This window comes from Glycine max, chromosome 18 (assembly GCF_000004515.6).
Source record: "Glycine max cultivar Williams 82 chromosome 18, Glycine_max_v4.0, whole genome shotgun sequence".
NCBI classification, from domain to species: Eukaryota; Viridiplantae; Streptophyta; class Magnoliopsida; order Fabales; family Fabaceae; genus Glycine; species Glycine max.
Window position 1 is genome coordinate 49,906,045 of NC_038254.2, and position 17,152 is coordinate 49,923,196.

General features: G+C 31.4%; 1 protein-coding gene and 1 long non-coding RNA gene across 2 annotated transcripts; both read right to left on the reverse strand.

Annotated features, from left to right (window-relative positions):
- Positions 1-1,930: 1,930 nt before the first annotated feature.
- On the reverse strand, positions 1,931-9,818 carry LOC100779684 (PH, RCC1 and FYVE domains-containing protein 1). Its single transcript, XM_041011718.1, has 9 exons — positions 9,350-9,818; positions 8,365-8,451; positions 8,149-8,238; positions 7,962-8,048; positions 7,771-7,869; positions 5,435-7,519; positions 5,197-5,334; positions 3,090-3,538; positions 1,931-2,310 (listed from the first exon to the last, which is right to left on the reverse strand). The coding sequence occupies exons 1-9, from the start codon at positions 9,395-9,397 to the stop codon at positions 2,142-2,144; spliced, it is 3,252 nt and encodes a 1,083-aa protein (XP_040867652.1). The 5' UTR covers positions 9,398-9,818; the 3' UTR covers positions 1,931-2,141.
- A 5,003-nt stretch (positions 9,819-14,821) lies between these two features.
- LOC102660634 (uncharacterized) lies at positions 14,822-16,168 on the reverse strand. Its single transcript, XR_001386062.3, has 3 exons — positions 15,792-16,168; positions 15,071-15,688; positions 14,822-14,988 (listed from the first exon to the last, which is right to left on the reverse strand). It is a non-coding gene; the product is annotated as an uncharacterized lncRNA (long non-coding RNA).
- Positions 16,169-17,152: the final 984 nt, after the last annotated feature.

The window sequence follows — 17,152 nt, forward strand, 5'->3', positions numbered from 1 at the left end:
GTGGAAATTGGATTTTAACGGTAGGGACTTAGTTGCATAACAAATGTAAAGATAGATACTTTTTTTTTTACATTTCGATAGGATATGGACTAATTTGCAAAAGGGCTACAAAGACAGGGACCAAAATGTCTATTTACTCTTAGGATATTAGAATAAAGAGAAGAGCAAATGCTTTAGAAAGTTGGTCGTCAAGGAGTGAGTTTCCAACTATTGTTATATATACATGGTATAAACTTCAAATGGTTAACATATTTTGTCTTCCATTTATGTATTCTATTTTTTATGTATATTGTTTCTTTTATTTGTGCCATGTTGACTGATGTTGAAACATGTTGGCTTAGGGTTTATCTTTGAGTTCTTCATGAGGGGATAATTTATACTAAGAATTTTCAATGAACTTATCATAAAGGAATTGGAAAAGGGTCAAACATTAAACAATATGCAGATCAAAGAAATTTACTGAGAAGAAATGACTAAGTTTTTTTTCCTGAGTAATCTTCTAGTATTGCATGTTGTTTAGTGCCTTTCTTTTCTTCCACCTTGTTTGTTATAAGTTCAATAAAGAAAATTGATAAACCAAAGAGTTATGAGAACCATAAAAGCAACCTTATAACGTGAGAAAGGTCATAAATGGTATGCAACATACAAAAAATAATTAATTTTATCTCTAAGAGTCCAAAATCAATTTTATGACAAGTCATACTTAAACATATATTGTGTCATTTATCCATCATGAGTTAGGTTTTTATCTAATTGTTAAGTGGGATGATAATAAATTCAAGAATGAGAAGTATTTAAGTTATAAAAATGATATTCCTGACATGAAGGTGATATACATGCCAACTCTTTGACCAAGCGCCTTCATGTAAACCCATTTCTATTACTTGATGAATTCATAATTCTTGATTTCATGCAATATACAATATACATGTTGAGCATGACACACCATAAAATTGATTTTGAACTCTTTTAGTACTAAAATTGGTTTTTTGCGTATTGCATACCGTTTATTGCCTTTCTCATGTTATAAGGTTATTTTCATGGTCCCTTGTGTCTTTTTCTATGCTTTTGAAGGTTGATCAATTTTCTTCAATGAGATTATCATCATAAAGGAGGTGGAAGAATAGAAGACACTAAATAATGTTGAGACTCTAAGAAGAAATTGTATCCTTTCTTCTCAGTAAATTTCTTTTGTTTGCATACCATTTATGTTGATCCACCTTCAAAAGCCTAGAAATACTTGGAGGATTATTAAGAACCAAGGGTATGACTCTAATTTTATAACATGTAATTTATGAAGAGTGTTATTGCTAAACTTTAGTATATTAACTATTGATGTGTTATGCAAGAGACAAAAAAAAGGGTTCAAGAATGAAATTAATTTGCTTGCCTTGGATCATCATTCAGAAGAATGGAGAGAAAGAACACATATTTGTAGAACAAACTATGTTTTTATTGTTTTTATGGCGTATATTTGTCATTTTATAAGCTTTGTGTAATTGATTTCATTTTTATCATTGTATGCATTGCTTGTGCACATGGAGACTCTCTTGCATTACTTATTATTAATAGTAAGTTATCTTATATTTTTCAATGCATTCTTAATGTGAATTCCAATAAAATAATTTTATTTTGATTTTTTTAACTAATGCTCTCAAGACATAGACCCTTAAAATAATAAGTGCAATTCAATAATTCTTACTTTTGTAAAAGGGGCATTTTTGTATGCAAGTTATGTTAAGTTTCTTTATTGGAGGTGAGGTTGTTGAATTCTAAGCATTTGACTTATTGATGTTCCACACACATACATAAGCCTTTTATTGATTGGGTATCAACTTGTTAGAAATGGGGTCACTTTTTTTTCATTCAACTGAATTTATTAAGACAAATCTATACCCTAATATGGTAGGTCATCTATGAAAAATTATACTTATTTCAATATCTTATGTGACTATTGTACATTTTGAAAATATTGATAAAATATTTTGTTTATCATCATTTACATAAATTTGATAATCTACAAAAATCTTAAATTAATATACCTAGATACATATTTTGCTACACTTAAAAGATTAATGATGTTTTCTATAATATATCATTTCATCAAACTAAGATGATGCCTACGTAAACAGGGTTCATGTTTAGGAAGACATTGCCTCAATATTTTCTTCTGTAGGTGGTGGTGGTAGAGTGTTAGATGACCTAATACCTTCAAAATTTGTAGCCTGTGGAGTACTATATTTCCTAAGCACTCTATCTTTATTTTTGCTCCACCATTCTTCTGCTTGATGTTCATGGAACCTTCGTTTACTACATAAAGAATATATAGAAACATGAAAAAAAGAATAAAACATTAAGAAAAATTGAGAAGAAAAAAAAAGAGATTAAAATATGTATTTGGTCCTTATAATTTTAGGTCAAATTTGGTTTTCGTTTCCATAGCTTCAAATTGATCAATTAATTCTCATACTTTAAAAAATAAGTGGATTTAGTCTCTGCGTGCGCGCGGATGATCAAGTGATCAAATAAGAACTAAATCCACCTATTTTTAAAGTATATGGATCAAATTGATCGATTTGAAACTATAAGGACTAAAATCAAATTTAATTGAAAGTACAAGGATAAAAACATATTTTAGTTAAAAAATAATATTGTCTTATCACACAAAAACATTTTTTTTATAATTATATAAGAATTTACGAACACTTGTTAATATTTTCCAAGAACTTAAAAATATATTACCCAATGATGCAAAAAATAGGGAATTTGTTTATGCAAACTTATGCCACACTTAATTTTTAAAAAGGAAATCACACAATTAATGGTTTACTTGCAAATCTAAGACCTAGTTGATAGTTCATGCAATATATTTATTATTTATATATTAGGTACAGGTGTAGTTATTATTTTAGTTTAGTCACAAATACCCACATATAATTGGATATACATATCCTCACATTGAGATATACATACTGTTAAATTTATAAAGTTTAGTAGTATAACAACTATTTGAAACATAATCACAATGCAAGTTGACATAATAATTAAAAATGAAGAATTGGTTGGATCAACAAAAGTAATTGTAGTACCTGAATTTGACTCGTTTGAAAATTCTGACACCACCAGGCTTTACTATTAGAGTCACATGTACCCCAGGTTCAAATTGTTCCATGACCTGCATTTCTCCTTCTTTGCCTGGCCTTGAAGAGTGTTGTGATTTTGAATCATTTTGTGAAGGCATTGATGCTTCATTGTTTGATAAAGATGAGCTATTGCTTACTTGAACGTTTCCTTCATCTTGTGATGATGGGTCAACTCCTACCGTTTCATTATTTTCTTCTATTCCATGTTCTTGCAATTTAGAAGAGCTACTATATGAGTTAGGTGTATTAAGTTCATGTTGTTGTTGAGACTTCACATTTGATGGTGTTTCAAATTCTGATTTTTCTTTTAGAAAATCCTCAGCTCGAGTAAGCATGATTTTCCAATTTTCACTATCTAAAACATCTGGAGGCAACTTCTCAATCATTTCCTTCATCTGGATATATAAAACAAAAGATAAGTCAACTAAGTTAAGATTATGTACTAGAAATCTTAATTAATTGGCTCATTGATCTTTATTATTTTTACTTCCCCTTGATTAATGTCCCCCACCCCCACCCCATTAAATTACACGATAAAGAGTGAAAATCTAAAGAACAATAAAAGTTTGTTTGTCGAATTACTCCTATAAGAATTTAGGTACATGATTTTAGATCTTATAGCACAAGCAAATAAACACATGTAAGGTATATAATTAGTGCTACCAAGTATATGCTTATTAAAAAAGTAAATATCTATTAATGCAACTCAAATTTTATATTGTTATTAATTATTTTTCGATCAACACTGACAATCATGCATATTGCACTAGTTGATAAGAAAATTGTAATTTGTATTTTAACTAATAGTTTATATATTTTATTATATCTTTTAGCCTTAAATATGTTTTAGAATTCTAATAAATTAGTAAATTTTATTTTGGGTTACTAATAAATTTTTTCTGATCCTTCTTATTTTATTTTTGTCCTTCTAATATATCTATTTTTTATTTGATTCCTAATAAATTATAAATTAATGAATTTTATTTTGAATCCCTATCATATTTTTTAAAGAGACTAATATAAAATGAAGAAAATTTTATAAGGACCAAATTAGAGGGACTAAACAAAATAACAAGAACCAAAAATAAATTTTTTATTTTATTAAAAACTCAAAGAATTTGTTAATTTATGATGGACCTAAAAATATTTAAGCATATCTTTTATTATATATTTCACAATACATATTCTAATATCGACTCTTTTCCTCTCTTTTTCTTACTTACTCTATTATCATTCTTTTGGATATGCATTTTCAAAAGCTATTAAAATCATCTCCATATATTTATTTTTCACATGGAACTATTAATGGAAAAGAATATTATAAATCAATTAACACATTATTTGTGATTTTGATTTTCTCGAAAATTAGATAACATAAAGGATTCTGTTTATTTAAAGAAGGAAATCAAGAAAAAAAATTTATTGTCATAGGTTGCTTAACATAATTCCCACCTAAATGATTATAGATTCCCATGTCCATTTATTTATAATGATTTAATAACTATGAATACGGACTCTAACACATATATCCAACACCATACAAACACAAACCCTCCAACATAACTAATGCCTAAATATAAAATATGAGGACACCACTTACACATAAAAAATTCTAATAAAATGAATAACATATAATAAAATATATAAATATTGATGATATATTTATCTTTTTAAATCAATCTTTTATATTTTTTTATGATAACAAAAAAGATGAGATAAATTATTTTTGTTAATATTTTATATTATTTTTAGCTGACTTTTCTAGAAGCTAAATATTGAATATATATTTTAATAATATTAACTTGTATCCATTCATACGGAAGTGTCATTTGAGTGTTTTAGTTGCGTAAAAGTATCACTTAAGTGTTCAATCCAAAAAAATAATTTTTTTTAATTTGACAACTAATAAGAAATATTTATAATGTTGGTGTAAAAAACGTGTCCAACATTTCAAACAATATTTTTATTTCATATAAAATTAAAACAATGAAAATATATTTTAATACGTTAACAAGTTCAAATATTAACCTTGAAATATATAAAACAAAAATACCTGATCCACCGTAGACTCAAAAAATTCTTTCATGGCTTTATGCTTAGAGGATTCCTCTACAGCAAAGGAGGTAGCTTCGGTGATAGTTTTTTGGAGCTTTTGAATTTCCATGTCATTTCTTAGCTTCGAACTTCGAATCTATATGAAAAGAACACCCATAAACTTATAAGCGATGACATATATATGATGTTTAATTATTCATCAATAACACACATTAATGAAACTGTAGTAAATTTACCTGATTTTGCATTTTTGAAACTTCTTGATTCAAAAGTTCATTTGTCTTCCTCAAACTATCAACAAGACTTCTAGAAAATCCTGAAGCTCTAGAACGTGGAGGGCTTGCCCTTCTTGAATAAGGAGATGCTGGTCTTTGGTTGACAGGTGGAGTTGGTGTTGGACTAGGAGCTATAGCAGACTTCAAAACATTTTGAGTTGAACTTATTGAGTTACCAAATGCAATATCATTCAATTGCAAAAGTGATGGAACTTGGGAAGTTGGAGACATGGAAGAATAATCATGTTTGTTTCCCATCTTATTAGCCATTATCTGATGAAATTTCATTGGTTCTGTGATAGGAGGCAAAATAAGTCTTGAAGACTTTACTTCTCCTTGACCAAATCTTTCCCTACCATCTATGGAATAGCGAGGTGTTGTGGTCATTTTCCTATGAAGATTAGAACTAGCACATGCCTCAACAGCTTTAAGCTTATTATAACAAGAGTCACACACGCGATGAGGTTTTCCCGGTGTTGGAGCCAATGATGCTTTCAATACCTTTTTTGAACTACAACCATGGCAATGCACTAATCCACAATTGTAGCAATTATGCCTCTTTCTAGTGAAACCAAATGGTTGTCTACAACCAGTGCAAACAGATTGGTCAACTCCAGAGACCCATTTATGAATGCATATGCAAGATGTAAAGTTTGAGCCACAAGAGATATTCTTTACATGCCTATCTCTTAAGGATTCTACTAATGTTGGGGATTTTCTATCCTCTATGTCTCCATGTCCCAATCTCCCATTGGCACCTTTCCCCCATGTATATAGTTCACTTCTTGATGTCAAGGCAGCAACATGATGAGAACCACATGCTATTTCCTCAACAAATTCACCCACCAACTTGTCTTGCACTAGGATAGGTACTTTTTCATCAGCCAAACGGTTTCCTAGTTGACCATTTTCATTGCTTCCCATAGTAAAGACGTGACCAGATGTAGTGAGGGCAACAGTCATGGTGTGTCCACATGCTATCTGGTGGAAATTATATTTAATAAGTGCAGAGACACAAGTTGGTTGAAGGTATGTTCCCTTGTTCCCATGTCCTAAACGATATTTGTCGCCATCTCCCCAAGTGAAAAGCTTCCTGGATGAAACGTTTGAATTGGATTGAAAAGTAACCTCTACAATGGCTGCCGTGTGCCACACTCCACATGCAACCTTAATGGTTTTCGATCCATTTAAAAATTTCACCTCCTTTGGATATGGAATACTTTCTCTGTTTCCATGGCCTAAAACTCCAAATGTTCCATCACCGAAGGTAAAAAGTTTTCCATTAGAAGTTGCTAGTGCTGAATGCCATGTGCCACATGCAATGGATATAACTTGAAGCCCTTCTAAAGGACCGGTACTAATTCTTTTTGGTATCCAATGGCTAACATCAGTTCCATGACCAAGAAGTCCAACATTGTATGTACCATCACCCCATGAGAAAATATCATCATATGTAGAAACAGCACATGTATGATTCTCTCCACATGCAACAAAATCCATACTAGTAACTGCCAAAAACTCAACAAGTTGAGGGCGACCGAAATCTCTATCAATTCCATGGCCAAGTCTTCCCCCACATTCTTCTCCCCAAGTAAAAACCTCCCCTTGCCTTGTTACCAAAGCAATGTGCCTCACACCAGATGCAATCTGTTGAACATCAAGAACAACACTTGACTCCAATGGCTTAGGAATCAACACATCTGTTGTGGAAGGGGCTTGTGTGGAAAATCCATCAGGTGAAACCCCACTTGCCCAAACCTCTCCCCATATATAAACATCACCAAGTGATTCTATGTCATCTGGTCCTGACCCTGTACTCAAAACACTCGGTGTACTCGACACGCTGACACGAAAACCATCTCCAATGCTTGTTCTTGGTTGCATATTATTAGCACGTCGCTCTAACCCCACATCTGTGGTTGCCAAATTCAATGAAGGCTCACGAGAAGCAAAATCAAAAGAGACCTTCTTGTTATGAGAAATGCTTATAGCAAATTCTAGTGCTGCACCAAAAGGACCACCGTTTGGAATAAAATCAGCACCATCCTGAAATTTGAAAAATAACCAAGTTATTAACGTGCTCATGGAATACATTACTGCTAATACTGCATGAAACAACCTATATTTGTGATTCATATATTTTGTGAATTAGAAAAAAAAATTAATCTCTAGTTGCAATAAGGTAAATGTTAATCCTTGGAAATTTTGGAAAAACAAGCATAAACTATATGGATTCGCATACATAGTGAGTAATTAAGGATAAAATGATCATTCAATGGATTCATGCTAAAACTCACATTAAATAATTCACTTCCAATGCGCCTAAGCTTTCCAGTAGAAATTAATGTCTTAAGGCCTGTAAACCATACCTCTGCCTCATCTTGGTCCTTGCATATCTATATATAAGAACAATATAATTATAACTTTAATCAAAATTTGTGTCAAATTGAGAAATTGGAATGAAATACTAATTAGTGTATTTTCTAACCAAATCAAGTGTTCGCTCCCCGTTATTATAAACAAGTGAAAATGATAGATAATCTTTTTCTGGCTGTAAATATCTTCGAAAGACAACCTACAAAGAAATTGTCTATAAAATATAAGTTACCTTTAAAAAGATTGTTAATATATATGAACATAAATATCACCTAGAATAAAATATGTATTTAACTTACAGTTCTTTGTCCAGGTATAATACGTGAAACTGAAGATAATTTCAAATTCCTTTCCTTCTTGTGAGAAATCCAAATTAGTGTTGTTTCATCCTGTTAATTCCACTAAATATGAAATTATTTAGAGATATCAAAATCATCATACACATGTCTACTCTAGAAATTAGAGTAAGCATGTTTAGTACTGGAACTTCATTTAAGTTAACAGTAAAATCTCACCAGAGAAAGTCTGAATGGGCAAACTTTTGGCTTGGTTTTTCGACTGTATTTTATTAACTGAGTCCCTTTTTTTATGGCAATGAGTGCCTTTAGGAAAAGTTGAAACATACATTAAATCCTAGTTAGTGATGCATTTAAGCAACATAATTCTGAATGAAATATAACAACAACAAATCTGTGGCTTATCTAAACATATTTTCAATAATGATATTTTTTCTTGCCACTTTTACTAATTAGGCCATTTTAATTATTATTAAATAAAAAAATCAAGAAATGTGCAATATAATTGCCATTTTTCTAAGATCAACTTATTCTTCTTAAAATATTGACTAGTTATTGATATCGTGCCAAATAATATTACTAAAAAATGCACCAAAAATAAATGATATTACTCAAATTTCATATCATGTACTGTTTACCTTGTCACTTTTTTTTCTCCATTCTTAATTATTCAACTAATATTTTTTTTACTTGTTATGATTGTCACTTTGTTCAATACATGTAATGGTTTAAGACATGATAATTTTATCCTTAGCCAAACTACCTTTAGGCAAGGAAAACATATTTTTAGTACAGAAAACTACCAATAATTATTTTTAAATTCCTTTTGGTTTCAGTGGTTGCCACAACTGCAAAAGACCATGATTGCAGGTCACATTAGTTGCAATTGGGCAATATCATGTCATAATAGTCGTGAAGCATCTGCTATTGGCTATTGCAGCTACCGTAAATGCCAATTATGTGATAACATCTTAATTGAGATTAACGTACTATATAAAATAATGACCCAAAAATTTTAGTTTGTCTTAGTTATGGATATATACTTTTCCTTATTTTTACACAAACACAAAAATGAATGAATAAAAGAAACATGTCTTAATTTAAATGATCACCATTCACAAGAGGGGAAAGAACACATCTTAAGCAAAAATAAAATTAGAAAACAACTTAAGGAAAATAAAAAAGGAAACTTAGCGAAACTAACTTGTTCAATATCACGCTCAAGACTCCCATAACTAGCAGGATCTGCCATTCCATCTGAGAAAATTTGTAAGGAAATCGCCAAAGACAAAGCTCAAGCGATAACATCTGCATCAAAATCTCCATAGATAGGTATGCTTTTTACTTAGTCCTCTCATCAAAATTTCTAATAATGTTGGTGAAAATTTGAAAATGAAAAGAGAAAAAAAAATGGATAATATATTCCAAAGCTTGAAAGCTCAAATAAGAATTTCCATGAGCCTTGCATGTGCATCTATTGGATCCAAAGAGGGTGGCCAATGTAACAAAATTTCATACCATTACCAAAAAATGGGAATAAAAAGGTCCAATGGGGTTGTGGAATTAGCATCAACTATCTCAATTTCTGGGAAATTAGACTTAACCATAGAAACCTTGACAAGAATTGCAGATCAATGAAAAAGAAAGAATAGAGAGAGACGAGGCGAAATGAGTGGCAAGTAAATGGTCAAATTTTCAGGAAACCTTAAACTCAAGAAAGTGGGATACTTGTGTCCATGCCCACTAACAAACTAAACGCCTTTTGCCACTTGGCTTCATAAATACCCACATATATAATATGCCACTCTCAACTTAGTAATTTGTCTTTGTTGTGATTAAAATAATTTTTATGATTTTTTAATCTGCATCATTTAATTTTTATAATTATTTAGGAAGATATAACATTTCTTTATTTGTAATTATAGATATTAATTAGAAAAGTATTATAACTTCTGGGTTCTTTTGATCTTCCCCCATTATTTACAGTTCATTGGTTATATTAATTTTGTATGTACAATAAATTTATATTGCCATCTATGAATGCATATGCATGCAAATTTTAGTTTTCTCTCAAAAGATATTTTACTTTCTTAATATTGTAAAAATGTACGTATTTTATTTTTTATAGAGAGTTTAAAATGTGCTATATTTTAATATACTTTATTTAAGGTGAATAAGTCTTAGTAGTATTTTTTTTTTCTCTTTGCAACTCACTGTGTTATGGATAATTAGTTTTGAAACCTTTAATACTGACTTTATAAGATAAACTAAAGATTTTTTAGATAAAGTCTCAAGGGTATTTCCATTGTACTAAAAAGAAGATAAAGTCTCAAAGCTAATAATAAGGATGTTCAAATTTTTATATAATATTCTAAAGTTTCAAAATCAGTAGAATGATGTTTACAATTAGTTATTGGTGATATATATAGAAAGTTGTAGAGAGAGAAGAATTCCCTTGAAAGTCATATGTATTGTTACTTATCACCGCAATAAAGATTCTTTAATAGATATTAAAATAGATTAACGCACACACAACATATTTTTACTTATCAAGAAATTTAAATTTAATTTTTTAATATAGAAAAAATGATGTAATTTAGTCAATATATCTCTTGAGATATATTATCTCAAAAGTGTAATTTATCCGTAATATAATAAAATTATCCATGCATTGTGATTTTATATATATTTTTTATTTTTAAATATAGAAAAAACAAAATGTGAAAGTGTATAAAAGATATGAATGGGGAGCTATAAAAATAGTGTTTGAATAACAATTTTATGTTTCAGGTCAAAAAGTCAATTGCTTTTTTTATATAAAATAAAAAAATTAGTCGCTGCCGCATACAATAAATATTATTATCCAGTTCAAGACTAGTAGGATATACCACTTGATATGATAAATATTAAAGTAAATTACACAATGGGATTTTAATGTTTCCAACAACCTTTTTTTTTTTTAGGAAAACACTATAATATTTTTCAAATAATTAATGAAGGTTGATGTACAGTAATATGTTAGCCGTGTGTGGTAATTAAAAAAATAGAGATGTTAATGTAATATTTGTTAAACAATTAAAATATTTAGTGTAAGAATAGAAAAAATAGGAAGTATTACTTTTAGGGTAATGCTAAAAATTTGTTTCAGTTATCGATCTTCAGGTACTAAAAGAAAGGAAAGCTCCTACTTCTTTGTACAATATCTTCTTTGTTCAACCTAAAATGGGTGTGATAATTAATAATAGTTATAATTATTATGCATAAGTACATTTTGTAATTAAGTTACACAAAAGTTATCTGATTTTTTCTTCTTTTATGCTTCTTTTTGTGTTAAACATCAGGATTTTGACATCTTTTGAGTTTTTTTTATCTAGTTGATGCTCAAACTAGTAAATTTATAGTGTTTTGGTAGTATATATTTTTTTTTTGTAGAAACACAGAAGAAGACATGATAGAAAGTTGAAGATCTGGAGAGTCTTGCTCAACGCGCTATACTTGCTCAGCGTGCAACCCTCACTTAGTATGAAGAAGCCACATGGGAAAGCTAGATGTCACGTGCAGGCGTGCTTAGCGTGCGATGAGCACTCATCATCGCTTAGCACGAAGAAGCCGTATGGGGAAGCTAGTGTCACGTGCAGGCACACTTAGCATGTGATGCACCCTAATTAGTGCGTAATTACTTACTCCTCACTTAGTGTGTTGCACACAACCTTGTTTAGCGCACAAAATGTAAAAAAACATGATTGTGTTGCGTTTTAAGTGGGGGAAAAGGAGAGGGAACATATTCATTCAGTCTTCCCACAGAACAAGAAGCTAGGGCATGTCCATTGGAGGAAGAATCACCCATTGAGAGCTTTCCATTCATTTCTTCTCCATTTTCCCCCATTCTCTTCATCCACCTTCATCCCCTTTTTTGTATTTATAAGTCTCTCATGACAATGAGAGGCTAAATCACCTATTGTTGTGAGCTTAGCAATCAAATACTCTTGATGTAATGATTCTTACTATCTATTTAATGTTATTTTAGTTTCATTGTTTCTTTTCTGTGCTTATTTTCATGTTTGTGGTTTGATCATCCATGCTCATGTTATGTTATAGGGTTTAGACATTGAAAAATGTTTATCTCTTAAGAACTGGAAAATAACATCCAAATAATTCATCTCTAAGGATAGAATGATCTTATTTAGTCTATTTTATGCATATTTGTTTATAATAAAATTTATCTAGTTCATCTCTTAAGGGATTAGGAGTGAAATTAGGTAGATTAGATTCTTTCGTGAGAGGAATCATGGATAGAGTATACGAATATATATCTAGGTGATAATTAAAATAATATTGAATAGAGAAAAATCATTAATATTACATCAAGAGTAGTTTTGGTATGTTAAGTCCCTAGCATGCTCGTAATTCTGCATCGACCATCTCTTTACTATTCGAAGTGTTTGTTTTTCTCAACCGTGCACTTGCTAGCTTATTAGTCTAATTTTGTGTCAAATATACTTTTAATATCATATGTTACAAATATTTAAATCAATTCATTAATTGCTTGAAAATTAGATATACATAAACTCTCAGTACAGTCAAAGTTCATGTGGATTCGACACTCGAACTTTCGTTTTAAAGTACTACATATTTAAATGAATTGGTATATTTATCAATGAACTAATAGTTAAGTGAAATGTAATGAACAGTCTTTTTTAAAAAAAATGAAATGTAATGAACATGTAAAAAAGAAATGATGTAATGCTAAAATATGAATTAAGGTGAAAAGATAAATAGTTGAAAGTAAAAGGAAGATAAAAAGAAACCTATAACGTGCAAAAAATAACGGCTGAAGGTAAGAAAATGAAAACAGAGTGAAGAAAAAAAATGAAGATTAATCGGGTGGAATGATGTAATGTAAATCATGCGCTCCAACTGCTATTTTCAATTTAAAAAAGTATTTAACTCTCGTTAAATTCCAAATTTGTATTCCATGAGATATTGATTTTTTACATCTGTATGAATTAAAGATAAATATCAAATATTTATAGCAATTCACACATCTTATTTAACTAATTTAACCAACTGAATTATTTTTTTTAATATATGATGTATTAAGCTATAATACTAAGTGGCTAATATCCAAAGTTCTAATTATCTCAGCTTCTACTAATTTTACTCAACAATATTCAGTCTAGATTCAGAATGTCCCTAACCAAGTTACTAATTACTCCTTTTTTTTTTTTTTTACGAAATGACTATTACTTCGTTTTCTTCCAGCTTATTAGTTAAGGTCAAAAGATAAATAGTTGAAAGTAAAAGGAAGATAAAAAGAAACCTATAGGCTGAAAGTAAGAACTATAAACATAAAGAGGGAAGAAAAAAAATGAAGAACAATTGGGTGGAATGATGTAATGTAAATCAAGCGCTCCAACTGCTATTTTCACATCTTTAAAAAAGTACTTAACTCTGATTAAATTCCAAATTTGAATTCTATGACATTGATTTTTTTATATGTATGAATTAAAGATAAATATCAAATATTTATAATAATTCACACATCTTTAAAATCAATAGAATATAAAATTAACATGCCATTAGAATATGCATGTTAGTTCTCTTATGACTGTTATTAGATGCACCCAGCAAAATTTATAAATGACAAAAATGCCCCTGACCTATTTTTTATGGATCAACTTGATCCGTAATTGTTTATTACAAATTTAAAATATAATTTATACATTTAAAGATATTTATTTTATTAATTATAATATAATTAAATATATTTATTTATTTTATTAATTATAATATATTTATAAATATTGATTTATTATAAATAATTAATTTTATATAAAATAACATTTATTGCATATGATGATATTAGAATATATTTTTTTAGAAGATGATATTAAAATACTTACTTAGTCTCATTATAATTATTGTTTAAGGTTATTTTATACATATTAATAAAAATCAATAAATAGATTAAAAATAATAATAATTTTATAAAATTAATATTATCATCATTAATTTATTTTTTATTTTTATAATTGATCATATCATTAATATTATAAATATTATAAATAAAAAAATTTATTAATATTATATTAAAAATTAAAATACTAATTATTTTAGAATACATTTTTTTACATGATCATTAGTATAAGAGGGAAAATAGTAATTATAAGAGAATTTGAAAATATTAGTATGTTATATAAAATAAGGATTTTAGATAACGAACACATCTTTATATTGACATTATATAAATATCTAAAAAAACATTTTTTTTTAATTTGATAGAACAAAATTATAAATTTTTTTAATTTATTTTTTTCTATGACCCTTACTCATGATGTCCATTTATTGTTTAATTTATTTTTTTCTACACCCTTTTCAACTTCTTTATTTCAATTATATTTAAAGTTATATTTAAAATTACTTTTTATTAGTTGGTAAACTAAGTTAACTAGATCATTTATAATAATTTACATATACTATAACTAAGTTTACTAAACCATTTTAATAACACGCGTGTATATAGACACAAATGGAATACACAATCAATGAAAATAAATAAAACTAACATTACTAATGAAAATAAATAAAACCAACAATACTAATGAAATGGGTTCATGTACAATATATGTATATACATGGAATATCAATATAAAATATGTAAATAAACTACGCCTGATCCGTGCGTCGCCTGCGTCTAGACCTAACATATACTAGATGGTCCTGTGTCACACTCCTGTCCATCTTGAGGCATTCTTCGATCACCTCATGTGTCGATGAACTTGGTGTGACCACCCCTAGACTCAGATGACGCTCCAACCTCTCAGCAATGTCATCACAAACTTCCTGTTAAATACAAAACAAACAGATTACACAAATTATTATGTAAATATTGAGGTAAATGACGTAAATTATTAGTATTACTAACCACTGCATGTCTAGGCTCCTCCACAGATGTCGACGATGCTCCTGGCTCCGGCACGTGAGGGATATCCGTCTGCGGGGCCTAAGGAACGACTCGGGGCTGCGGGGCATGACCATCAGGCAGAGGATCTGATGCGTGGCCTGGTGTCATGAAAGGATGCGAGATGCGGAAGAACCAATCCATGTAGCCACTGGCACACTGACCTGGCACAGCGCATACCTCACCTGCTGGAACGATATGATCCGAGTAGTGCATCCACCTGTCGTGTATATCATCATACGACACTCATGAATCGACAGGAGGAGCAGGAATGATCTGCGTGTATCTAAACTGCCGCACGACCCTCTCTGGTCGGTAATAAACAGCAACAGGCCCCCAGCGCAAGAGACCGGAATAGCATGATATGACATGGAAGTCCCGAACCGATTGGTGCTCCCTATACGGGATCCAATAGACATCCGTAATCCAGAGTTGGTCCAGGCGCTCCCTGTACGCCGAAGTACGTATGCTCTTCACGGTCTTCTTTGTCGCAATCCACCTACACGCACGCGGGGAATCCTCGTCATATTCCTGATCAACAGTGGAGTCCGCGACTGAGGAAAAGTGCTCGTAAATCCAGCACTATAGATGTAACATCATAATGATAAATATTAATAAAGAAAGTCTAACAAAATTTAAAGTTGAACATTGTTGAACCTGAATGAATGAAAAATATATTTGTTACCTGCAGCAGTGTGATGTAACCGCCAAGCTATCGGCTGTGACTGATAGATGCATCGTTCAGCTGGTCGTACATATGCACCAGAGCAGCCACTCCCCAGGCGTACCTCCCCGTCATACTGAGGTCACGAAGGGCTTCCAAGTACACAACATGCACATTGGTTGCACTCTTGTTAGTAAACAGAGTGCAATCCAGAAGATGAAGAAGATATGCACGAGCCGCAGCTGTACAATGACCTGCTTGGCATCGGCGCTCGTATATGTCACGCACCAATTGCAGGCGTACGTACGGTCCACGACACTGGGTTGTCTCAGCCCTGGTAGACTCTACAGAGACCATCAATAAGTCCACCAGCATCTAAACCGCATCGTCCACGTGCAAAGGCTGAAAGGCGTGCAAGTCGCCAACCATGGGTAGATGGAGAAGCGAGGAGACGTCTTCCAGCGTGATCGTGAGCTCTCCCACCGGGAGATGGAAACTAGACGTCTCCCAGTGCCACCGCTCCACAAACGAGGACAAAAGTCCCCGATCGCCGGTGTCTACCGAACATGCGATCAGAGGACTTAGTCCTGTCCCAGCAATGGGTCCCTCAATGGCAGGGACATGCCTGCCTAAACTATGGACCTTTCTCCCGTGAGAGGATAACTTCAACTCAGGACGCTCCTGAATTGAAGTATAAAGGAACACAAAATTCATTAAAATCATCATTTAAAGGAAAACTAATTTCAATCATAAAGTATAATTTACAAGTAACTAAAAATAAATATTATAAATACCTCTCCCGTCCATACGCTGCAAGCAACGTGATCCATATATTGGGTCAACACGGATGGGTCGCTCGGACCACCTGGAAATCCCTCATGGTCATCCTCAGCAGCCTCCGCGCCTGTGTCCGCAGGAATGTCTGCCACAATGTTCTCTACATCAGCTGGTGCCATCGGGTCATCCGGAAATACATCAGCCTCAATATCTGGCGCAGGGACCACTGGCTCATCGTGCGCCGCAATCATAGCGACTTGCTGCCTCCGTGCGGATGCGGTAGGCCGTCGACGCTACGGAGCATCATAGGAATCATCACGATCTCCTCTGCCCACACCTCTTCCAGTAACGTGACCTAAGGCATGACCTAATCCTCTGGTCCTAACCATGATCTACAAATGAGTACCGCAAATTCAATCACTAATTTCATTCACTCAAATTTCATTGGTCTAACGCAAATTTCATTGACTCAAAGTCACGCAAGCTGTCAGGCTTTCATTGATTGTAGGACATGTATGTCAAGAAAGGCTACACATGTCAGGCTTTTATCGGGTTAGTTTTTATTCAGTACACTAAATGATTGAATGGAAATTGATTATGGATCC